At 50.9% G+C, this 25,150-nt stretch overlaps 2 protein-coding genes across 2 annotated transcripts; one reads left to right on the forward strand and one right to left on the reverse strand.

Annotated features, from left to right (window-relative positions):
• Nucleotides 13,888-18,891, forward strand: ICAM2 (intercellular adhesion molecule 2). Its single transcript, NM_001001631.1, is given in 5 exon segments — nt 13,888-13,970; nt 15,946-16,209; nt 17,629-17,949; nt 18,559-18,719; nt 18,722-18,891. Coding segments are annotated over 5 exon segments (831 nt in total). The 5' UTR covers nt 13,888-13,909; the 3' UTR covers nt 18,746-18,891.
• Nucleotides 19,568-22,645, reverse strand: PRR29 (proline rich 29). The gene is made up of 6 exons (XM_021068076.1): nt 22,562-22,645; nt 22,203-22,278; nt 21,613-22,052; nt 20,131-20,420; nt 19,894-19,964; nt 19,568-19,700 (listed from the first exon to the last, which is right to left on the reverse strand). Exons 1-6 carry the CDS (start codon nt 22,619-22,621, stop codon nt 19,672-19,674), a joined length of 966 nt encoding a protein of 321 aa, XP_020923735.1. The 5' UTR covers nt 22,622-22,645; the 3' UTR covers nt 19,568-19,671.

Genomic DNA, 25,150 nt, shown 5'->3' on the forward strand with positions numbered 1-25,150 from the left:
GCCTGGGACAGGAAGCACGTGACTCGGGAGAGGAGTCAGCCTGCACTCACCCAATAGCTCGCAGCCCCGGGAACCAGCAGCAGTTGGAAGCTGGACCCCGGCCACCCTCCTGCTCCATCACAGCCGCACTCCTTCGCAGGTGACAGGTAAGGTCCGTTCCTGCTTCCCTCTTGGCAGAGTGGCAAGGCTTGGGATGGAGTGTCAGTGCGATTGGAGTTCTTGTCCTTTCCCTTCTCTGGGTGTCTCTCCTGCCCCTGCCCCTCCCTTAAGCACTAGGGCCGGAGACGCCCAAAGTTCCCTCCAGCTGGAGGGTCCCTGCTCTGCAGAGCTCACATCTGCCATCTCTCAAGGGCCACTGAGACCTCCTGCTTTTGTGGTTGTTTCCTGTTTTTGTCTTCTCTCTTCCTCTCCTGCTCTATCAACCGAAAGACCAACTTATGAGAATGGGGCTGCCTCACTGCCATGGCCACGTGGGTGCTGCCAGCAGTCTGAGCCGGGCTGGGAGCTGATGCGCAGGGCAACTGCCTGCCTCTCAGACCACATCGGGGTTCATGACGAAGCCCATTCAGTGACGTCCTGCCCGCCTCGGTGCGAGGGACTCTTTCCTCACCTGTGGTTTCTGTTCCCAAGGAGCCTCTTCTTTCTCGATCTGTAGGACCGTCTCTTTTCCCTTTGTGTTCTTTTCGTAAAACGTAATGTGACGCAGACACACAGTGTACACACATGGATAACAGACATGTGCATTGTGCCCTTGAATCACTTTTTAAAATTCTTTGTCACATGTGCGTGCCTATTTATTTTTACTTTGTGAAATAGTTATATAACATTTTCTGTGTGCTAGACTCTCTTTCAAATACCTAAAAATATTAACTCATGTTGTGGGTTTAACCCACACACCATCATGATAAGGAAGGGACTGTTGCAAATCCCATTTTACAGAGGAGGAAACTGAGGCACAGGGAGAGTAAGTGACTGGCTCAAGGTCACACGATAGTAAGAGGTTCGAACAGGACATAGGTCCTGGTTCTTAGTGCAAAAGTGTCTTTAGGGCGTTGATCTAAGGATGGACTTGTGGGTTATAGACTATAGCAATACTCAGCTTACAAGATAAGGCCTGAGTATTTCTCAGAGAACCAGTATCCACTCTCAGCAGCAATTCTAATTACAGCCTCCCCAACAATCGTCGGTCTTAAAAGCTTTCTTAACTTTTGCCATCTAGTAGATATACAATGATATCCCACTGTAGTTTTTTTTTTAATTTTTTATTTGTTTTTTTGTCTTTTTGCTATTTCTTTGGGCCGCTCCTGCGGCATATGGAGGTTCCCAGGCTAGGGGGTCGAATCAGAGCCGCAGCCACTGGCCTACGCCAGAGCCACAGCAACGCAGGCGGGATCCGAGCCGCGTCTGTGACCTATACCACAGCTCACGGCAACGCCGGATCGTTAACCCACTGAGCAAGGGCAGGGACCGAACCCGCAACCTCATGGTTCCTAGTCGGATTCGTTAACCACTGCGCCACGATGGGAACTCCCCACTGTAGTTTTAATTTTAACTTCCCTGGCTATGGAGTTAAAGTGTCTTTTCATTCATTTGGATGGTTTTGTTTTGTTTGTTGTTTGGATGTTTTGTTTTCTTCAAAATAGTTCTGTGTATTTGCCATAACCGCATCTGTCAATTGTTTGTTTTAGCATTGATGATCTTGAGGTCTTGCTTAAGAAATCGTCCTTTGCCCGGAAGATATAAAAATACTCTCACGTATTTTCTTATAGACGTTTGTGTTCTTTTGCATATAAGTCCTGGGACTCGGTTTGTGTTCTTTTGCATATAAGTCCTGGGACTCGAGGGCATTGATTTCCCCTTTTGATATGAGGTAGCAACACCGTCCCCTCCCCGCTTCTCTCCGTGTAGTTAACCAGTCGATCCAGCATCATTTATTTAATAGTCCGTTATTTCACCCAGTGATCTTCAGTGCCACCCTTGTCATGTGTCAGTGTTTCATACAAGTCTATTCCTGGGCTCTTTATTCTTTTCTTTTTTCTTTCTTTTTTTTAAGGGCCACATCTATGGCATGTGGAAGTTCCCTGGCTAGGGTTCGAATCGGAGCTGTAGCTGACAGCCTATTCTACAGTCACAGTCACAGCAACGCAGGTAATGAGCTGCATCTGTGACCTACTCCACAGCTCACGGCAATGCCGGATCCGTAAACCCCTGAGCGAGGCCAGGGGTCAAACCTGCATCCTCATGGTTCCTAGTCAAGTTCGTTAACCACTGAGCCAGGAAGGGAACTCCTCCCTAGGCTCTTTATTCTGTTCCATTAGTTAATTTGCCTACCTCCTCATGAATACCCTTTTTTTTTTTTTTTTTTTTCCTTTGCCATTTCTTGGGCCGCTCCCGCGGCGTATGGAGGTTCCCAGGCTAGGGTTGAATCGGAGCTAAAGCGCCAGCCTACACCACAGCCACAGCAATGCGGGATCCGAGCCACATCTGTGACCTACACCACAGCTCACGGCAACACCAGATCCTTAACCCACTGAGCAAGGCCAGGGATCGAACCCGCAACCTCATGGTTCCTAGTCGGATTCATTAACCACTGCGCCACGATGGGAACTCCACGAATACCATATTTTATAGTAAGTCCTAATATCCAGTAAAGAATATCCCCTCTTCTTCTACTTTAGGGATGGTCCTTTTGTATAAGTTTTAGAATCAGCTTTTATTTTCCATCAAAAACCATACTGGGATCAATTGGAATTGCATTAAATCTGTAGGGAAATAATTGTCTTCTTTGTAATATTGACTCTCCTATCCATAAACACGGGCTGTCCCCTCCATTTATTTAGATTATATTTCATGTCTTTCAGTGTTTTATAACTTTCTTACTATAGGTCTTAAATGTGTCTTACCAGACTTATCTTTTTACTCTTATAAATGGTGTGTGTGTTTCTTTGGTTTTTTTTTTTTTTTTTCCCACTGTACAGCAAGGGGGTCAGGTTATCCTTATATGTATACATTGCAATTACAGTTTTTCCCCCACCCTTTCTTCTGTTGCAACATGAGTATCTAGACATAGTTCTCAATGCTATTCAGCGGGATCTCTTTGTAAATCTATTCTAGGTTGTGTCTGTGGTGTGTTTTTTAAACTATATTTTGGTATGTTACTGATATACACAAAGGCAGTTGTGGGGGGATATTGATTTTATAGCTAGCTGCCTGGCTAAAGTCTCATTCTTTTTGTTTTTTTGTGTTTTTTTTGTTTGTTTTAATTTATTCTTTTTAATTACTCAAATGAATTTATCACATCTGTAGTTGTATAATGATCATAACAATCCGATTTCACAGGATTTCCATCCCACAGCCCAAGCACATCCCCCACCCCCCAAACTGTCTCCTCTGGAGACCATAAGTTTTTCAATGTCTGTGAGTCAGCATCTGTTCTGCAAAGAAGTTCGGTCTGTCCTTTTTTCAGATTCCACATGTCAGTGAAAGCATTTGATGTTGGTGTCTCATTGTATGGCTGACTTCACTTAGCATGATAGTCTCTAGGTCCATCCATGTTGCAAAAAATACTGGTATTTTGTTCTTTTTAATGGCTGAGTAATATTCCATTGTGTATATGTACCACATCTTCTTGAGCCACTCCTCTGTCGATGGACATTTAGGTGTTTCCATGTCTTGGCTATTGCAAATAGTGCTGCAGTGAACATTGGAGTACATGTGTCTTTTCGAGTCGTGGTTTTCTCTGGGTAGATGCCCAGGAGTGGGATTGCTGGTAGTTCTATGTTTAGTTTTCTGAGGAATCTCCATACTGCTTTCCACAGTGGCTGCACCAATTTACATTCCCACCAACAGTGTACTAGTGTTCCTTTTTCTCCACACCCCCTCCAGCACTTATTGTTTGTAGACTTTCGGATGATGGCCATTCTGGCTGGTGTAAGATGGTACCTCAGAGTGGTTTTGATTTGCATTTCTCTAAGAATGAGTAATGTTGAACATCCTTTCATGTGTTTCTTGACCATCTGTATGTCTTCTTTGGAGAACTGTCTGTTTAGATCTTCTGCCCATTTTTTGATAGGCTTGTTTGTTTTTTTGGTATGGAGCTGCAAAAGTTGTTTATAAATTTTGGAGATTAATCCCTTGTCAGTCGATTCACTTGCAAAGATTTTCTCCCATTCTGTGGGTTGTCTTTTTGTGTTGTTTAGGGTAAAGTCTCATTCTTTGTGTTCTTTTCGTAAAATGTAATGTGACGCAGACACACAGTGTACACACATGGAAGTTTCCTGCTTGTTGGCTAAGAGCTTTTATCATGAAGGGAAGTTGAAGGTTGTCATTTGTTTTTTTCTGGAAGTGTTCAGATGATCATGTGCTTTTTGCTTCTTCTTTTTTTTTTTTTTTTTTTTTTTTTTTTTGTCTTTTGGTTGTTGTTGTTGCTATTTCATATGGAGGTTCCCAGGCTACGGGTCCAATCGGAGCTGTAGCCACCAGCCTACGCCAGAGCCACAGCAACGCGGGATCCAAGCCGCGTCTGCAACCTACACCACAGCTCACGGCAACGCCGGATCGTTAACCCACTGAGAAAGGGCAGGGACCGAACCCGCAACCTCATGGTTCCTAGTCGGATTCGTTAACCACTGCGCCACGACGGGAACTCCGCTTTTTGCTTCTTAAATCTATTAAAGTAAGTTTTTAATTTGGGCTCCTTCACAAGCAGAGCCTGGATCAAGCACTTGAGTTCAGGTGGATTATTTGAGCGGTGATGCAGGAAGCGGGGGCATGAAGGAGCAGGTGGACCGAGACAGGAAAGGAGAAGAAGCCAATTCAAGGTGCATAATTGATATCACAGCTACAGGCAGAAGGCATTCAAGTTTTGGGACCTCTTATCAGCCTACACGATGCTGCCCAGAATTGCCTACCGAAACGAAAGAGACTGGACCATGTATCAACCAGCTCGTGTCCCCTCATTGGCTGAAGGTTGCATTTTAGGGAACTCCACCCTCCCACGCTTCTGGGAAACACTAGTAAGCAGAAGTGGCTCCTAAAACACCAAAGTCCCCGAGGCAAAAAGAAACAGGCTTTCGGTGACAGCGGCGCGTAATGTGCGTCTAAGCTCACAGGAGATTATCTGCTGTAAATACAGCTGGCATCAGAGGAGGGCAGAAGTACCATGACCTGGAGCACCAGAGGCTTATTACAAACAATAAAAAATGACATTTGTCAGTTTCTCTCCTATTGTTAGGCTGCCTTTGCATCACGATGCCCAGCTTGGATATGACGTCTGATTTTTTGACCAGTGTACAGAAGTTCCTGGGCCAGGGATCGAACCCATGCCGTAGTGACAACCCAAACTGCAGCAGCGACACCAGATCCTTAACCCGCTGCACCACAAGAGAACTCCTGATGTCCAGTATTAATACACTGCTGGATTTGGTTTGCTTGCATTTTTCTTATAATCGTTATATCTATATTCATGAGTGAGATTGGCCTCTACTTTTTCTTTTCCTTCCTATTCTTATCTCATTTTGGTGTTGAGGTTACCCTGGCCTCAGAGAAAGAGGGCGTGCTCCTGCTATTTCCATTCTCAGAAAGAGTTTTTCTAAAATTAGAATTATCTCCACTTAGTCTTCTATAACACGATCTAGACCTGGTATTGTCTTTGTGGGGAGATTTAAATTACGGATTTAATTTCTTTAATCGTTATGGAACCCTTCAGGCTTTTTGTTTTTTCTTAAATCAATGTTAGATAAGTTCGAAGTTTTAAAGACTTGGTCTGCTTCGTTTCATATTTCTTGGCATAAGTGATTTATAGTCTTTCTTAATTTTTCTGGTAAAACACACACTTCGCCATTGAACCAGTTTAAAGCGTACTGCCTTCGCATTGCTTTAGAACCAATCTCTCAAACTTTTTTATCTTGCAAAACCAAAACCCTGTTATATCCAGTTCACCATTTCCCCTCTTGTCAGCAGCTGTTCTACTTTCTGTTTCTATGAATGTGTTTATTCGTTGTCTTCTTTGTAAAATTAAAAGACACATTGTTTTAATTTTTAACATTGAAGTAGAACGTACAGTATCATGTTAGTTTCAGGAGTACTACATAGGAATTTGCATTCGTATACTTTATGAAATGATCACCCCGTAAGTCTAAGTAACCATCTGATCCCATACGAGGTTATTATATTATTGGCCATATGCCTTATGCTGTGTATTACATCCTGTGGCTTATTTTATAACTTGAGTTTTGTACCTCAATCCCATTCACCTATTTTGTACCCTCTGGCAACTACCCATTTGTTCCTGTATCTATGAGCCTGGTTTTGTTTTTTAGATTCAACATGTAAGTAAGATCATACAGTATTTATCTTTCTTTGACCTATTTCACTTAGCATAATACCCTCCAGATCCATCTATGTTGTCACAAATGGCAAGATTTTTTTCTTCTCCTTTTTTTTTTTTTTTTTTTTTTTTTTTTGCATTTTAGGGAAGTTCCCAGGCCAGGGGTCAGATCAAAGCTGCAGCTGCTGGCCAGCACACGGCCACTACTCTGGCTCCTTAACCCACTGAGTGGGACCAGGAATTGAACCTGCATCCTCATGGATACTAGTTGGGTTTGTTACCATTGAGCCACAACGGAACTCCCAAGGTTTTCATATTTAATGACTGAGTAACATTCCATTGTATAGATATGCCACATCTTTATTCAGACATCTGTCAGTGGACACTTAAGTTGCTTCCATATGTTGGCTCTTGTAAATAATGCTGCAGTGAACGTTGCTGTGAATATGTCTTCAAAATTGTAGTTTTGTTGTCTTCAGAATACCCAGAAGTGAAATTGATGGATCATTATGGTAGTTCTATTTTTAATTGTTTGAGGAACCTCCATACTGTTTTCCATAGTTACTGCATCAGTTTATGAACCTACCAGAGTACACAGGGTTCCCTTCTCTCCACATCCTTGCCAACACTTGTTTTTGTTGTCCTTTCGATGGGACCATTCTGACAGGTATGAGGTGATTGCTCACTGTGGCAACACCAGGTCCTTTAACCCGTAGTGCCGTGCCAGGGATTGAATCTGCATCCCAGTGCTGCAGAGACACTGCCAATTCTGTTGTGTCACGGTGGAAACTCCATCTGCCCATATTTGAATATGAGTTTTTTTAAATGTTGAGGTGTATAAGTCTTTTAAAATTTTAGATACTAATCCCTAATTGGACATAGCATTTGCAAATATTTTCTCCCATTTAGTAGGCTGCCTTTTCATTTTGTTGATAGTTTCCTTCACTGTGTAAAAGCTGTTTAGTTCGATGTGTTTGCCTATTTTTGCTTTTTCTTCCCTTGCCTTAGGAGACAAATCCAAAAAACTATTGCTAAGACTGATGCCAGCAAGCATGCTGCCTATGTTTTCTTCTAGGAATTTTATGGTTTCAGGTCTTACATTTAAGTCTTCAGTCCATATATTTTTGTATACGATGTGAACAAGTAGTCCAGTTTGATTCTTTTGCATGTAGCTGTTGAGTTTTCCCAACATTATTTATTGTCTTTTCACCATTGTTTATTCTTCTCTCCTCTGTTGTAGATTAATTGACTGTATAAACATGGGTTTATTTCTGAGCTTTGTTCTACTGTCTATTTTTGTGCCAGTACCATACTGTTTTGATTATTGTAGATTTGTAGTATAGTTTGAAATCAGGGCACATGATATCTCCAGCTTTATTCTTCTTCTCAAGATCGCTTTGGCTATTGGGGGGTCTTTCATGTTTCCATACAAATTTTAGAATTATTTGTTCTAGGTCTGTGAAAAAGTGTCTGGCGTTTTGATAGAGATTACATTGCATCTGTAGATCACTTTGGGCAGTATGATCATTTTAACAATATTAATTCCTCTAGTCCATGAGCACAGCTTATCTTTTATTTGTGTTGTTTTCCATTTCTTTCATCAACATCTTGTCATTTTCAAAGTACAAGTTTTTTACCTCTTTGGTTAGACTTGTTCCTGAGTATTTTATCCTTTCCAATGCACTTGTAAAGTGGGATTATCTTTCAGATTTCTCTTTCTTTGTCTTCTTTTTTTTTTTTTTTTTGCTATTTCTTTGGGCCGCTCCCACGGCATATGGAGGTTCTCAGGCTAGGGGTCTAATCGGAGCTGGAGCCACTGGCCTACGCCAGCGCCACAGCAACGCGGGATCCAAGCCGAGTCTATGACCTACACCACAGCTCACAGCAACACCGGATCGTTAACCCACTGAGCAAGGGCAGGGACCGAACCCGCAACCTCATGGTTCCTAGTTGGATTCATTAACCACTGTGCCACGACGGGAACTCCATTTTTATTTTTTTGTCTTTTTTTTTTTTTTTTTGGCCTAGATTTCTCTTTCTGATAGTTAGTTATTAGTGTGTAGAAATGAAACAGATTTCTCTATATTAATTTTTTATCATTCAACTTTACTGAATTCATTTATTAATTCTAATAGTTTTTGGAGTGTTTTGGGATTTTAAAAAATATGTTATCTTAAAAAAGTGACAGTTTTACTTCTTCCTTTCCAGTTTGGATTCCTGTTATTTCTTTTTGTTGTCTGATTGCTGTGGGTTGGACTTCCAGTACTATATTGACTAAAAGTGACAAGAGTGCATATTCTGAATTCCCTTCATGGCTCAGCAGTTAATGAACCCGACTAGGATCCATGAGGATGTGGGCTCAATCCCTGGCCTTGCTCAGTGGGTTAAGGATTTGGTGTTGCCCTGAGCATTGCTGTGAGCTGTGGTGTAGGTTGCAGACATGGCTGGATCTGATGGTGCTGTGGCTGTGGCATAGGCTGGCAGCTGTAGCTCTGATTTGACCCCTAGCCTGGGAACCTTCATATGCCATAGGTGCGGCCCTAAGAAGTAAAAGAAAAAATTTAAGGAGTTCCCGTCATGGCTCAGTGGTTGACAAATCCGACTAGGAACCATGAGGTTGCAGGTTCCATCCCTGGCTTTCTCAGTGGGTTAAGGATCGGTGTTGCTGTGAGCTGTGGTGTAGGTCACAGACGCGGCTTGGATCCCGAGTTGCTGTGGCTCTGGCATAGGCTGGTGGCTACAGCTCTGATTAGACCCCTAGCCTGGGAACCTCCATATGCTGCGGGAACAGCCCTAGAAAAGGCAAAAAGACCAAAAAAAAAAGAGTGCACATTCTTATTTTGTTCCTGATCTTAGAGAAAATGCATTCAGCTTTTCACTGTTGAGTATGATGTTGGCTGTGTAATATATGACTTTTACTATGTTCAGAAATGAATAAGCCCAATTTGTTGAGAATTTTTATCATAAATGGATGTTGAATTTTTTCAAAACCTTCCTGCCTCTGTCGAAATGATCAAATGATTTTATTCATTTTGTTAACGTGGTCTCTAACAGACTTGCAGACACTGAACTAGCCTTCCATCTCTGGGACAAATCCCATTTGATTATGGTGTGTGATCATTTTAACGTATTCTTGAATCCTGTTTACAAATATTTAATTGAGGACTTTTGCATCTATGTTTATAAACTGTTGTACTAGTTTTTTCAAGAAACTAACTTTAGGTTTTATTGATCTTGTCTACTGTACTTTGTTTTCTATTTTACTGATTTTTGCTCTGTATTATTCTCTTCTGAATTTACTTTTGGTTTCACTTTATTCTTTTCCTAACTTCTTGACTTCTTAGTTAGATTGGACACTTATTTCATAAGCTTTTTTTTTTTTTTTTTTTTGTCTTTTTAGAACTGCACCTGCGGCAAATGGAGATTCCCAGGCTAGAGGTCCAACCGGAGCTGTAGTCTCTAACCTACACCATGGCCTACACCACAGCAGTGCAGGATCTGAGCCATGTCTGAGACCTATATACCACAGTTCACAGCAACACCGGATCCTTAACCCACTGCGTGAGGCCAGGGATTGAACCTGCATCCTCTTGGATGCTAGTCAGATTCGTTTCTGCTGAGCCACGCTGGGAACTCCTCATAAACTTTTCTAATACAAGCAGTCAAAGCTGTAAATTTCCCTGTAAGTACCACTTTTGATGTATCCACAAATTTTAATATATGATATTTTCATTATCACTCAATTCTAAGAATTTTAAAATATATCATTTATGATTTCTTCTTTGACCCATGGATGAGTAGGTTTTTAAATTACCAAAGATATGTGGTCTTAAACCTTATCTTTTTGGAGTTCCGTTGTGGCTCAGCGGAAATGAACCTGACTAGTATCCATGAAGATGTGGGTTTGATCCCTGATCCTGCTCAGTGGGTTAAGGATTTGACATTGTTGTGAGCTGTGGTGTAAGTCGCCAACGTGGCTCCGATCTGGTGTTGCTGTGGCTGTGGTGTAGGCCAGTGACTTACAGCTCCAATTGGACCCCTAGCCTGGGAACCTCCGTATGCCATGGGCGCGGCCCTAAAAAGAAAAAAAATAAATAAAATAAAAAGAACAGTTTATGAAATAAGTATCCAATTTAACTAAGAAGTCCAGTTAGGAAAAGAACAAAGTGAAATTAAATGTAAATTCAGAAGAGAATAATAAAGAGCAAAAAATCAGTAAAATAGAAAAGATTCTATTCTTAGAATACCATTCTAAGCTGACAGTTCTTTCCTTTCCATAGGAATCTGAGTGATAGGCGTAGTCACTGGATTCAGACTAATCATAACATAACTTCCAAAGCCCTGAGGGAGAGATGAGTTCACTTCCTAAACTGACATTCCAATCTCCTCTCCCCTCAAATTCTCTCGTATCTTCTAGAAGTATCTTAACTCTTCCAGCTTTATTGTCCCCTTCATAGAAAAACTCAGAAACCCAAAGAGTAAACTGATGGTGAGACAGTGGTCCAGGAAGGAACATCTGGATTTCATCTTTCTGCTCCGTGATGGTTGCTTTCTTCTCAAACCTGGGCAACTTCCTGGCATCAGGGAGCTTTGGTCTCCCTGCTTTGTTTGCAAGCGTTCATCATCGTATTCTAAGGTCTGATCAGAGGCCCTGAACCCTCTTTATTCCTTCTTTCAGACGGCCTTGGAGCCTCACGTAGGCAGAGCACCCCCTACCCCCAGGCCCCTTCCCTTCCAGGCTTTGCAGTAACTCTCCTTACACGACGATCTTTATTTAACCTTGACTCCATGGGCAGGTTTGAAGGACCAGAACCTTCCAGCCAGGAAAGCGCTTTCACTTCTGCCACACAGAGCCCTTGCCAGCCACTCACCCAGCCCACCACCTGCCAGAGTCCACCCCAGCCAACCCATTACGTGCGACACCTTCTCTCCACCACTAAGTCAGCTTTCCTTTCTTTCAGCTTCTTCACTTGCAGGGGCATGGGTCCAGCAGCTGCTGGCTCCCTGCACCTGCTCTTGGGACTGGAAAAGGTGGGGCTTTTTTCTACCAGCTCCGGTTCAGAAAGTCCCAGGAGAAACCCTGCCTGGGCCTAACTCTGAGTGCCCCTTCTCAGGAACTGTGTCCAGCTTCTTCTGTGTGGTCATCCCAGCTCTGTGGCCTGGGGGTCAGCGGAGACATCAGGAGAGTTTGCTAGGAGAATATGCTAGGTGGACTCAAAAGAAAGCCTTCATCCAAGCTTGTTTGAGTTTTGAACCAAAACAAATCATTTCTTTCATTCATTTGTTTACCCAACCATCCAACCATCCATCCATCCGTCCATCCGTCCGTCCACCCACCTACCCACTCACCCATCCATCCATCCACCCACCCACTAATCTAGTGATTGAACATTTATTTATCAAGCACCTCCATGTGCAAGGCAGTGTGGTATCGGAGGTGGATATTGCAGTGCATAAGATTCAGCTTCTGCCCCCACGGGTGGACAGGCCAGTGGGCAGGAGGGGAGATCGATGTATAAGCTATAAAAATGCAGTAACAAAGCCACGTTCACGTGCCTGGGGTACCCTGGTCAAGGGGGCCTACCCAAGGGGATGGGAAGAAGTCATGGGCAGGAGCAGGGGCTGGTGGGTTTGGCGCAGGACTTGTGGGTCTCAAGCCTCACTTGGACACCAGTGGGATGGAGTCAGGCTGGCCCAGATGCATGTGCAGCAGGGATCCACAGGCACTGTGCCTTCCAGAAGCTGTTTGGAGCTCTCTGGGCATAAGCCACCCTCCTTCCCCCAGCCCCTCCTGGCAAGGAAGACCCCAGCCGTCTCCTCTGGCCATCTTGCCTTTCCCTCCCGAGGGTCTCCTGGAGATCAGGCCCCTGAGAATCCTCCTCTTGCCTCTGCTGTGATGGGCTTCGGCAGTCACCTCTCTCCCAGGTGCGGGACCCTGGGCAAGTCACTTAATCACTTTGGGCCTCAGTTTCCCCATCTGTAACATGGGGACAGTAACAGTACTTACCACATAGAGTTTGGGGTTAATTAGCTAATATTTGTGGAGTGCTTGTAACAGCGTCTGACCTGTAGTCAGTAAATGTTTACTGCTGTGTTATCGATGTTGTTATTCGGAGCCCGTGGGGTTACCTCCTCAGGGTCTAGCTTGGCTTGGAGGAGTGTTTCCTGCAGGCCCATGTGGCATCGGATCTCTGGTCTGGGGTGAGAGCGCTGCCCTTTTCTCCGTCTTCTCTCTGTATGGTCTGAAGCCCACCCAGTGCTGTCCAGGAACTTCCCTGCATCCAGGTTGGCAGTGGCAGCACTTGACAGCTGCACACAATGGCAATGGCCTTTGGCCTCAGAGCCGAAGAGAAGGGCATGACCTCATCCCACCCTCTGAATCCAGGAATGGAGGCCTGAGTCCTTAAAAGGCTGGGGTGTCTCTTTGAAAAGGACCAAGCAGGGGCACCCCTGAGAAAGCAAGCAGACCTATTCTCCTGCCCCTCCCAGGCCCTGCCGGTCCTGAGGCTCTGGGTGTAACTGGGGCCTTCGGAGACTGGATGTATCATGATGAAAAGCTCCCTGGGGGGGGATCGCCACCCCGACCCCGGACCATCGAATCCCCCCTCACCTGCGCACTGTTTCCAGGGATGCCCTCAGTGGTGACAAAGCCTCTCTAGAAACACACTGCAAGTCCTCAGCCCTACCCCCCCCCATCAAGGCCCCCTGTCTGGAGTGGGGGTGCACCCTAAGCTAGCCCAGGAAGCCTCCCCGAGTTACTTCTGTCTGCGCCTGCTGGGGACTATGCTGGGGCTGCTGGGGACTATGCTGAGTGCGTTTCCCTCAAGTTGTCTTTTTTTTTTTTTTTTTTTTTGTCTTTTGTCCTTTTATGGAGGTCCCCAAGCTAGGGGTCTAATCGGAGCTGTAGCTGCCGGCCTACACCACAGCCACAGCAACGCCGGATCCTTATCCCACTGAGCAAGGCCAGGGATCGAACCTCAACCTCATGGTTCCTAGTCAGATTCATTTCCGCTGCGCCATGATGGGAGTGCCGCCCTCAAGTTGTCTTGTATCAGGGAGTCAGAGGCTGGCTGAGATTGAAAGCGGAGTGTCCAGGTTTAAGCAGACTTGTGCCAGGCAGTTGACTAAAGCACCAGCAGTTCCTGCCCGGGTTTCTCTGCCCACTTAGTCATGGTGACTGCATGCCCTGGCCGGGTCCTGACTTTGGATAGTCCCTTCCCAGAGGGGACCCTGACAGTGTGTCCCCTGGGATTTGGGGCTCCCCAGATCTGGGGCTTGTGGGCATCACTGTCCTCCGTGCACATGCAGCACTGTCACATGTGTCCCCTGATGGGAGCATGCCAGGATGACAAGGTTATCCCTGCTTATCAGCTCTTTCCCAGCTTCCTCTGCCTGTTGCTTATAGACCTGAGCCCTGGGCGCCACGTCTTCCTCAAATAATGAGAGGAAGTGTGGTCATCGGCACACAGATGGCTGGGGGTTCCGGATTGCGGCTCCCGGCCACCACTCCCTGACCTGCGCCCCCATCTCTCGCCAGGCGGTCCTCAGCTCTTTCCTGCCAGCCCGTGGGTGCCACTCAAGATGTCCCCTTTTGATTCCTGGGGACTGTTCATGGCCTTTCTCGCCCTGCTCTGCTGCCCAGGTAAGCCAGCGCCTGGGGTTTCCGACTGGGCGTCTGCCAGCCCAGAGGGTGGGTCGTCTGTTCCCCTGGCTTCGGGGCTGGAAGTTGCGGAGGCTTTGAACACAGCGGCTGCCCATCATGGGTACCGGAGGCTGTTCCAGCCTGGCTTCCCCATGACCCCGGGCAGCGGGTGGGGGTCCTGGCCTTTTGGGCATCCAGTTCAACAGGCCCCATAGCTTCATGGCATGTGGATGTGGCAGGTCGTGGAGACTGAATGGTGGGCTAGGCGGGATGCTCGGGAGGTGAAGGGAGTTCCCAGCTTGTTGTCCAGTGTGGCCTAGGGGGCAGCAGAGGGCATCACCTTCTGGGTCCACTCAAAGTGAAAATGAAACCCCTTCGAGGGGGTCAAAGGGCCCTTGAAGGAAAATGCCACCGTGTGCTGAGCACACCTGCCATGTACTTTCATGACAACCCTGCAGGAAAGGGATTATTGGCCCAGAGGAAGAAACTGAGGCTCAGAGAGAGAAAGCACTTTGCTCAACGCCACACGACTGGCACCGGGCAAATTCAAGATTCAAATCTCTCTTTCCTGGAAGTTCCTATTGTGACTCAGCAGTAACAAGGCCCACCAGTATCCATGAGGATGTGGGTTCAATCCCTGGCCTCACTCAGTGGGTTAAAGATCTGGTGTTGCCTTGAGCTGAAGTGTATATTGCAGACATGGCTCAGATCTGGCGTGGCTGTGGTGTAGGCCAGTGGCTACAGCTCCGATTCAGCCCCTAGCCTGGGAACTTCCATATGCCACGGGTGTGGCCATAAAAAGCCAAAGAAACGAACAAACAAACAAACCCCGCCAACTTCTCTTTCCCTGCCTCTCTTGCCCCTTCTTTCTATGCTGCTAGCTGAGGGCTAAGTGGGGGCATGCCGGTGTGGCAGGAGCCAACAGGACACAGGCCAGGCCCAGCAGGTGGGGATCAAGGACCTTCTGGTGATCACTGAGTGGGAGGTGAGCGCCGAGGGCTCTGTCTTCGTGCCTGGAACATTTCTTGGCCTGATGCCACACACAGGGGGAGCATTGTGCTGAGCACAAAGGAAACATGTGAAACCCAGGCTCTGCCCTCTAGAAACTCCAAAATGGGAGAGGCAGCAAAGGAGAGGCAGCAGGAATGTGAGTCATTTGCAAAGTGGTCCCATGACCTTCCTGACTCGCCTCCCCCCTGCCCCCCCACCTTCCTCCTCCCTGAGCTCCAGCCATCCTGGGCTCCTCCCTGCCTGAGGTCCTGGCACTGGCGGTTCCCTCCCCACCGCAGGCACCTGCCAGGCTCCCCCAACCTCTTTCATGTCTTTGCACAAACCTCGGTGTTTCAGTGAGGCCTGTGTTGACCACACTCTTTCACATGATACCCGCACCCCATTTCCCTTCCCAGTCACTTGCCACCAGCAACAGCCTGCCTATTTTGCTGCTTATGGTCTGTCTCCTTTACTTTGTGAGCTCTGTAAGGGTGGGGTGAGGTCTGCTTGGGTCCTGCTGGGTCCCCGGAGCCTAGAACAGTGCCTGGCACCCAAGAGATGCTCAAAAAGGATTTGCAGGAGAAGGGCGGAGGGGGGAAAGAGTCGAACCCATGACCATGCGGGCTCAGAGGACACAAGCTGCCTCCACTTCAGAGAGGCCTTCATGAGGGGACATTTGGGCTGGGCCATGAAGGTCAAATAAGGTCTCACTCCACGGATTTAGAAGATGTGCATGAGAAAGACTCATCTGGAGGTCACGAGCTGGAGGGACAGCAACCAGAGGCAGGGAGACAGCCTGGGGACAGGGGCAGCCTCCTGGGTCTAGATTTGAGGCCATACGTTCTGAACAAGGGGAGAGAAGCAGAGGGGCCATCCCTGGCCTTTCTCCTTGGACCCCTACCCCTTGATCAGATGGCCTGCCGTGGGCAGTTCCACTGGGCAGGGAAGCGGGGACACCTGCTGCCCAGTGTCTCTGGTCTTCCAGGGTCTGGCAAGGAGGCGTTCGAGAAACCCACGTGGACGAAGCAGCTGGTGGTGGAGTCTGGAAGGTCCCAGGTGATTAACTGTAGTGCCAGCTGTACTCAGCCTGAGAACAGTGGTCTGGAGACCACCGTCTCCAAGAAGCTCCTGAAAGAGGGGGCTCAGTGGAAGCTGTATGAGGTCAATGTCTCCCAGGACACCATCCTCCTTTGCTATTTCACCTGCTCCGGCAGGCAGGAGATCAAGAGATTCAACATCAGCGTGTTCTGTGAGTGCCGTCCCATGGGCCACCCTCCTCCCCAGGCCAGAGCTTGCGTCTCCCCAGTGTACGCAGAGCTGCTCTCTTACTGCTGCTGGCTACTCTCGTGATGCCCCCCCCCGCTCCCCGGGCTCCCTGGCCCCAGGGCCATGGGCTCCGAATCTGCTCACCCCTTCCCTGGCCGCCTCGAGCCTGCTGGCAGCCCTGGGTTTGTGGTTTGCTCAGAAAAGGATGATCCAAACAAGGTTAGGACAAATCTAAAAGCTGCTTCCCGTGCAGGACTATACCACCGACCACCCCATGTCCCGGGGCAAGCAGCAGGGGCCGTGTCAGAAGGGCTGGCACACTCCCCAGTGGCCCTTTCGCCTCTTGGAGAGAAGGTTGAGGTGTCACCTGGGGGTTTTATCTCCACCCCTGAGGGCTCTTGGCAAAGGCGTGACCATCACACCTGCTCATGGGCCATGGAGACCTTGAATAAGCTGGGATTCTCTCAACAGCTTGGCTCAAGTCTTCCTCAGTACAGCATCAGGGATCCAATGAGTAGAAAGATGTCCTCAATCTAACCTACTTTCCTGGGGCTGCCAGGGGCAAGGTATTCTAATTCGAAAAGGAAGCCAGGGGAGTTCCCGTCCTGACTCCGTGGTTAACAAATCCGACGAGGAACCATGAGGTTGCGGGTTCGATCCCTGGCCTTGCCTCAGTGGGTTAAGGATCCGGCGTTGCCATGAGCTGTGGTGTAGGTCGCAGACGCGGCTCAGATCCTGCGTTGCTGTGGCTCTGGCTCAGGCTGGTGGCTACAGCTTTGATTCGACCCCTAGCCTGGGAACCTCCATATGCTGCGAGAACAGCCCAAGAAATGGCAAAAAGACAAAAAAATAAATAAAAAATAAAAAAATAAAAAGGAAGCCAGGTACTACTGAGTTTAACTACTAGGGGATAGAGGCGGCAGTGAGCTGGGTCCTGAAGACCCAAGGCAGGTCTGCCTCCAGCGCCCCCTTGTGAAGTGAAAAATCTCACAATTCCTGGCCCAGTTCCAAGGCGTACTCCTCAATTGCTCTCAACATAACTATCCAGCTGTTAAATTTTTGAAATGTGTATTTGATTGCTGGAAAGGAAGACAACAGATCCAAAACTTTTCCATCTTTCGAATTGGCTGGACGGATTCTGGACTTTTTTTTTTTTTTTTTTTGGTAGACATGAGGTCACCCCCATTCTTATCCATTCCAGAAGTCAGCGTGTCCATAACACAACCACCCAGGACGTCCCTCACCCTGAACTGCTTCCTCCTTCCTCTCTTTACCCTCTAGAGCAGGCCAGGCCCCAGCCCTCTTCCTGAGAACTGTGATGACAGGGGATGGTCCTGGCTGGGTGGGGCCTGCTGGAACCGCACCCCTATTCTGACCACACCTCCCCCCTTTTCTCCTGCAGCCCCTCCAAAGCAAGTGCTGCTGACGCTGCAGCCCACTTTTGTGACCGTAGGGACATGGTTCACCATCGAGTGCCGGGTGCCCTCTGTGGCCCCCTTTGAAACCCTCACCATCACCCTGCTCCGTGGCAGTGAGATTTTGTACAATGAGACTCTAAGAGGGACCACACCGTCCCCCCAGGAGGCTATAGTGACCCACAACACCACAGCCCTCAGGAAAGATGGGCACCACAACTTCACCTGCCAGGCCAAGATGGATCTGCAGTCTCGCGGCGGACACCTCATTCACAGAGTCTCAGATCCCCAGGTGCTTGAGGTCTATGGTGAGCGGGGAGCCCGGCATGGGGGGTGCGGGGAGGGCATCTACCTTTAGCCCCTCGGGGGAAGACGACGCCTTCGCCCCACTCTCTCTGCCAGCTCGGGGGAGGCACCCAGGGCTCATACTCCATCCCGAGGGCTTCCTGGCGCTCTCCCTCTCCGAGTTCCCAGCTTGGACCCCAACTAGCTGCTGAGCCCTCGGTGAGCTGTTGGACTTTCACCAAGTCAAGCTCCCTCTCTGGCCTTGACCCCTCTCTGCAAGGACACGTTCGGCCCGACTGACCCCTAAGGTCCCTGGGGAGCTACTCTAGACGGTCAGGATGTTTCCCATCTTCCGAGCGTTTGATAGATGCTCCCTCAGCTCTGCCCAGGGAGGGACTCGGCCTGGACCATGCCACTGTCCAGGCCTGGGTGGCCGGCAGCCAGGAGCTGGTGCCAGGGGACATCTGCCCTCGGCATCCCACAGAGGCCCGCCTTTCCCCCAGTTTATGCCCTGTTTGCCCCTTCTCCCTGCGACACAGGGTGGGTGGGTGATGGGTGGACCTCTCTACCCCCTTGCCCCCGGGCACCTGGGACCGGAGGACTTTTACGACCACTGCTCTCTCCCTTGGCAGAACCCTTTCAAGACAGCCAGATGGCCATCATCATCGCGGTCGTGTCCGTGCTGCTCTTCTTGTTTGTGGCATCTGTCCTGCTCTGCTTTGTCTTGGGCGAGCACTGGCGCCAGAGGCGGACAGGTTCCTACATGGTGCAAGCCGTTCAGAGGAGGCTGAGGTGTGCTACCAGGCACAGCTTGCATGAGCAGAAGTGGCCACCACCACGGGCCACTGGAACTCAGCGTGGTTCCTTAGCGTTGTGGTCCAGCCCTGGCTGAAGGACTGTACCAAGCAGCAGCAAACGCTGGGGCCATTTCCTTTGCTAGTCTGAATAGAAACACCTGGACTTAACCCGGTGCCTCCGTGTCTCCCCCAGGAATGGCCAGGAAGCGGGGCCGCCAAGCCTGGCTGGACTTCTCTCTCCCAATGTCCCCTCAGCCTGCCTCCGCCCTCTCCCTCACAGGGCCTTCCTAGGAGCCCAGGCCCTGGGGCGGCCCCCTGCTGACCCGCTCAGGCGCCACACACCCACCTTCAAAGGGCGCTGAGTTACGCCGTCCCCGGAGGGAGGCCTGGGAGAGGCGCCCTGGCCCAGAGGGACAGAGAGACGTCTGTCCCCGCATGGCCCTCCAGCACCGCAGGCCCTCCTGGCGGGGCAGGTCATGCTCTGACTTCTCCAGTGAGCCGGCTTCCAGGGCTGCGCCTGGGAGCCCCAAGGGCTCAGCTCCAGGCCCCTCCCAGCCAGGCCTCCCTCCCATCACCATCCGCAAGAGCAGTCCTGCCTCTTACCTCCTGCCCCATTACAGGGCGGGCCGCACGGAGACCTGGCAGCCCTGGCTGTCCCGGAGCGGGGAGGGGAGGAGGGCTCTGGTTCCCAGGCCTCCGCCGCCCAGGCAGCAAACATGGGGCAGGATCGGGCATTCAGGTGGCTTCCAGGGGCCTGAGCAGTGTCCTGAGGGGCTCTCACCCCAGAGCAGAGCGGGTTCCAGGTCTCCGTAGGGGGGAAAGGAGACTGATTGACCCTGGGGAGACGGCTTGTCTGGGGGTGAGCGGGGAAAGAAGGAGGGTTGGCAGGCTCTAGAGCGTTCTGAAGCTGTTTCCAAGCCAGTGGTGAACCCAGGCCAGCGTCTGTCCTCACTGTAGGCTCTCGGCATCATAGTAGTCTGGGGGAGACAGCACCCTTGTCTTGATGCCCTCCTGCCTCAGGGAACCCCAAGGAGGGAAAAGGAGCAGGCCAGTTGCCTGCAGTGGTAACAGAGACGCCCCCACCCCACCCCCACCCTGGGCTCAGGATCCTCCTGGCCTTCTCAGCCACCCCCAGGCCCGGGCCCTGCTGCCCACCCACCCAGTCCCTACCTGAAGCTGGGGGTACCTCGGCACCCACAGTCCCTGTGGCACTGGGGGGCGGGGGTGGGGGCACGGCCCTCCTAGAGGGGGAGAGACACAAAGACCCCATCAGAGGCCCCCAGTGGCCTCTGGAATTTCTCTGCAGTGGTGACAGAGATACCCCACCCCACCCTGGCCCCCGGCCAGCTCTTCCAGCCCAGCCCCAGAGCAGGCCTTGGCAGCACCCAGACCCCCAGCCTCACTTACGGCCCCCTTTTCCCAGAGGCAGGAGGGCGGTGCTGAATCCTGGATGCGTCCTGCGAGTGGGGCTGATGGAGGGGAGGGGACAGGAGGGGGGCTGGCCCGGGCTGCAGGGCGCCCAGGACGGGCGTGGGCCAGGGCAGGTAGTGGTGGTGGACCACCAAAGGCCCCTCCTCCTGCACGTCCGCCGCCTCCTCCTCCTCCTCCTCACTCGCTCGTTGACCCTCCAGGTAGACCTGAGGATTGTGCAGAAGGGAGGGCGGATGAGACAGGATCCAGCTCTCCCTGCCCCCACTCTGTTTCTCGAAATTCTCAATTTTGAGAAATTCTCAAAATGTCTCCATATGTCTCCAGATACACGGCACAAAAGGGCTATTGTTTATGGAGCATTGACCACAGGCAAGCAAGCAAGGCCATTTGGAAACATTTATTCCTTATTTTATAGATGGGAAAACTGAGGCTCAGAGGTTAAGCAACTTTTCGAAGGTCACCCGGCTAATAAATGGCCAAGCAGGGACTGGAGGAATCCAGGTGTGACTCCAGAGCTGGGGCCGGAGCCTGGCAAGCTGCCCCTGGCCTCACCCTGTTGCGGATTTAGGCTCTTTGGACTCTTTAATCGATAGAAATTGATAAGAAGCCAAGTCAAGGAGTTCGGGCTGGTAATTCACCGGGACTTGGACTGCAGCGCAGGGAGCGAGCACAAGAAACAGGCACCCTTGCCCCCAAGGAGAGGGGGCTGGTTCCTTACGTTGGGAGAGGGTAGGAGCTGATGGGTGGCTTGGGCTGGAGGGATGGTTTAGGTGGCCTGCCCACCCTCTTGGTGGGGCCATGTGCAGGGATCATGCGCAGTACCTTGCTTTAGCTCTCTGCACCTCAGAGCTGGCAGTTGATTTGTGGCTTTTTTGTGTCTTGTTCATAATTGTCCCAAATGTGAATGTGTGCTGTTACTTTTCGCCCCTTACAGTTTCTTTGTATTTAAGGAGACGTTTGTCTAGGTACAAGCACTCCAGTAAAGGGTCCCATCCTGGACCCATGCATGCCCCCAGCCATTGGTGAAGTGGGGGACTCATCTCAAGGGCCCCCCCGAGGGCCTGGACTCCTCCGATCCGCCCGTCCTTGAACCCATGTCCACTCCCTCCAAGCCAGTAGGCACCCTTTCTCCACCCAGCCGTCACTCCTCCAGACCTCTCAGGGCGCCCCTCACTGGCTGATTAAGGCTCAGCCTTAGAGCCCTTCCCCCTCCCGTGCACATCCCCCCCCCCCAACGCCTGTATCCTCTTCTGTCTCCTGACTCTGCCCTGCCCACTGGATGCTGGACACATCCCTCACCTCCTCCAAGCCTCAGAATCCTACCTGGCTTTCAAGGGCTGGTTCTAAGGCCACCGGGCAGCCAAAGGATCCTTTTTTCATGCCTCAACCAGGTGACACTCACGCTTTGGGCCAGTCACTGCCAGTTGCCTTGCGGTTATAGTCGTTTACTTAGTCATTCATTTGCTCAACAAATAGCAACAGAGTCCCTACTGAGGGTCTACCCTCTACGACCTGCAGTCCCTGGCGGGATACACTGCAGGAAACCTTGAAAACAAGACCTGAGATTTTAGGAGCCCCTACCTCCCTGCCATGGAGGCTGACATGGGGCCTGAGACATAATAGATGCCAAACAGACCTAGATAGGTATGGGCTTGGCTTCTGGCTCCTCTGTTGCCTGGTCCTTCTTCTCAAGGTGGGGGCAAACCCCAGATGCAGGCCCACCTCTGGCCCTGCAGGTGGGCAGCCCTGGTAGCCCCCCCACCCCCAGTCCCCAATCCCCAGTCCACGCACCTGCAGGCAGGGCCAGGGCGGCACCTGGTTGAGCACCGCTGCCACCTGGCCACTCAGAAGCAGCTGGTGCATCTGTGCGTTCTGCAGCATCATCAGCTCCAGCAGGTCTAGGGGATGGGAATTCGTCAGGCCCGAGACGGGGCGTTTTCCCAATGCCCAGCCCCCCAGGGGGCTGCAGAAGGGGAAGTGCAGCAAGGACGCCCACAGAGTGTGCCTGGCAGAGGAGGGTACAAAGTGGGGTGGTCCCGGAGTCTCACCTTCCTTCACGCTGCCCGGCTGTGGGGACGGAGCTGGGATGGCCCACGGGAGGGGCTGTAGAATGGTCACCCAGGGCTGGGGGGAGGGGGACGCTCAGGCTGCGTGCCAGAGCTGGGGACCCACCCCCGCCCCCGCCCCCACTCCACGAGTTGCCTCCCTGACCCCACAAGGAGCCTCGTTCTCCCCTCTGCGCCCTCACAGCCTCCCGGCTTTCTAAGTCTCTTCCTCTTCAGCTGGGGTCGCTCTCCTCACCCACCCCCCCAACTTCTCCAGAGTTCGGACCCTCCGGGGACAGCTCCCCAACTCCACCCCCTAGCCTCCCGGGTAAAGGCAGACTGCTCCCCGGTTCCGCCTTCACCGTCGGGGCTGCACACTGGGCTGAGGGATGACCCCAGCTCCCTCCAGTCCCTGAGGCCATGGCCAGCGGCTGCTGCGGATCAGGGTTACCTTGACGACGCCCGGCGACGCCAAAGTCTCCTCCCACGCATGCGCGGGTCCCGCCTCTGGGCTCCAGTTGCCTGGGGCTTTTGGCCAAAGTCGCCACCTCCTCCTGCTCGGCTCTCTCCACCTCTGAGGACTAGAGGTCGGTAAGGACTCTCACCCACCCAACCCCTGGAGGCCCAAGTCTCGCTCGGACGTCCACCTCCAATCCCCTGAGTCAGGGCTCCCTGGGCGTCGCGCCTACTCTCTTCCTGTACCTGGCACCTTTGCGCCTCCCTGCACCGGGTCTGAAGGTCTGGAGGGCCGTGTTTGTTGAGTGAATGCGTGAATGACTGGAACAGAACACTTGCTTTTCGGGTTGTAGAGCCCCGTCGACTAGGACGATGAGTTAGGCAGAAATGGAGAATTCTGCAGGAGCAGGCTTGGGGGTGAGAGTCTGCTTCCTGTCACTCTGAATCAGAGGGCCTTCCTGTGAACCAACAGTGGTTTTTCGAGCAGGTGGAGGAAGGAAGGTTCCTGGTCAAGGTGAGCGAGCCACGGCTCCAAAGAGGCGGAGGGTCTGGGGAGTTTAACATCCGTGTCCTCGTTATTACCCTTCATCCTGGAAAAATCACCAAAGCCTGCATTCTTTTGACAGGAAGTTATCTTAAGTTAAGAACAGGTGAAGGGAGAGATCTATTTCGGCAGCTGTGACCATCCTAAGATAGGCCCCAAGCAGCAGTCGAAGAAAATCCCGACAGGAAGCTGGGATTAGCACCCCTGAGTTGCCCTTCCCCCACCCCCCACTTCTCTTCAGCTCCCTTCCCAGCAGTCCTGGTGTCTAGAGCCAGAAAGACACCCTCTTCTCCATACCTTCGTCCCTGTCTCTGGGAGACGGGGCCTGTGGGTCCGATGGCTTCGACAGCCGTCACCCAGCTGAGACCGAGCACTGTTGTCACAGGCCCCCAGGGAGTAGGAAGGACACAGAGGCACATCTTTCCATCTCCACCCTCGTTCCAGGTAGAAAGAGGAAACCAGTCCTCGTGCTCACCATCAGCAAGCCTTGACCTGGGAGCGGGCCGTGTGTGAGAGGCGCCCTTCTGAGCACTGAGGTAGACACGAGAGCATATCCTGGCTGGTTCCAGCATTGCTGGGAAGTGACAACATACCCGTGAAAGGGGAGCAAACATGCAAGACTGTGCAAAGTCCCCTGTGCGTGCGTCATACAAGGGGTCAGGAGAGAGAGTGGAGCCCATCGCTGAACGATGGCGTTCTGACGGAGGTGGAGACCCCTGGGGTGGGGCCAAGCAGAGTGGGAGGAAGAGGGCAGCCGAGGCTGGGGACCCAGCCCGAGCAAAGGCACAGATGCAGGAATGACAAGGCCTGTAAAGATCCAGGGGCTCAAACCACCTGCCTGGCCTTGGGAGAGGAGCTGAGAGGAGGGAGGTCTCAGCAGCCCAGGCAGACACAGGTCAGACTCCGAGGTCAAGTTATGGAAGTTAGGCTTTGCCATGTGGAGAGAAATAAGGGGATGACGTGTGCACAGCCGAGTTTTAGGAAGATTTATCTTGTTCCTCACACCTTTGTTTATGTCAGCCGGATTTAGAAAGAACATAGGTCTGATGAGTTGTGTCCTTCCGATGGAATACTATTCAGCCCTTGACCGTTTGGGTTTAGAATATATTCAGTGTGGAATGATGCCCAAGCGAGTTGAGCAGAACAGTCAGAAAGCATAGTAAGATCTTATTTATGTATTTAAAATTGTATGTGTATATGTGCTTGCATGCATGTGTGTGTGTGTGTGTGTCTGACTATGGAGGCACGGGTTCGACCCCCAGCCCTGCACAGTGGGTTAAAGGATCCAACCTATGCTGTAGCTGCAGCTTGGATTCAATCCCAGGCCTGGGATTTTCCCTCTGCCAAGGAAGGAAGGGAGGGAGGGAGGAAGGGAAAGATCGGGAAAGAGGGAGAGAGAGAGGCCGTCAGGGCCGCCAGCACCTGCAAGCCTCCCACTGCCCGCCTCCTCGCAGTGCTTCCCGAGATCTTCCAAATAAACTGCTTGCTACCAAATCTGTGTCTCAGGCTTTACTTTGGGGGGAATACAAACGAAGACACCCACCACCCACTTTCTCCACATCTGCCCCCCAGACTGCTGAAAATACCTGGGAAAAGTGATTCTAGTAGCTCTCTGATAAATTTTTGTTTTGTTTGAAGGGCCGCGCCCACAGCATATGGAAGTTCCCAGGCTAGGGGTCTAATCGGAGCTACAGCTGCCAGCCTACAGCACAGCCACAGCCACACAGGATCAGAGCGGCGTCTGCGACCTACACCACAGCTCAGGGCAATGCCGGATCCTTATCCCACTGAGTGAGGCCAGGGATCGAACCCGCATCCTCATGGATACTACTTGAATTGAAAGGTGACTCCAGTCTGCAGACTTCTTACTTGCAGGTGACTGCACCTAAATCTAAACTGGCCTAAGGAAAAGGGATTTTTCTGGCTCGTGTGATGGGGAAGCACAGTGATG

This window comes from Sus scrofa, chromosome 12 (assembly GCF_000003025.6).
Source record: "Sus scrofa isolate TJ Tabasco breed Duroc chromosome 12, Sscrofa11.1, whole genome shotgun sequence".
NCBI classification, from domain to species: domain Eukaryota; kingdom Metazoa; phylum Chordata; class Mammalia; order Artiodactyla; family Suidae; genus Sus; species Sus scrofa.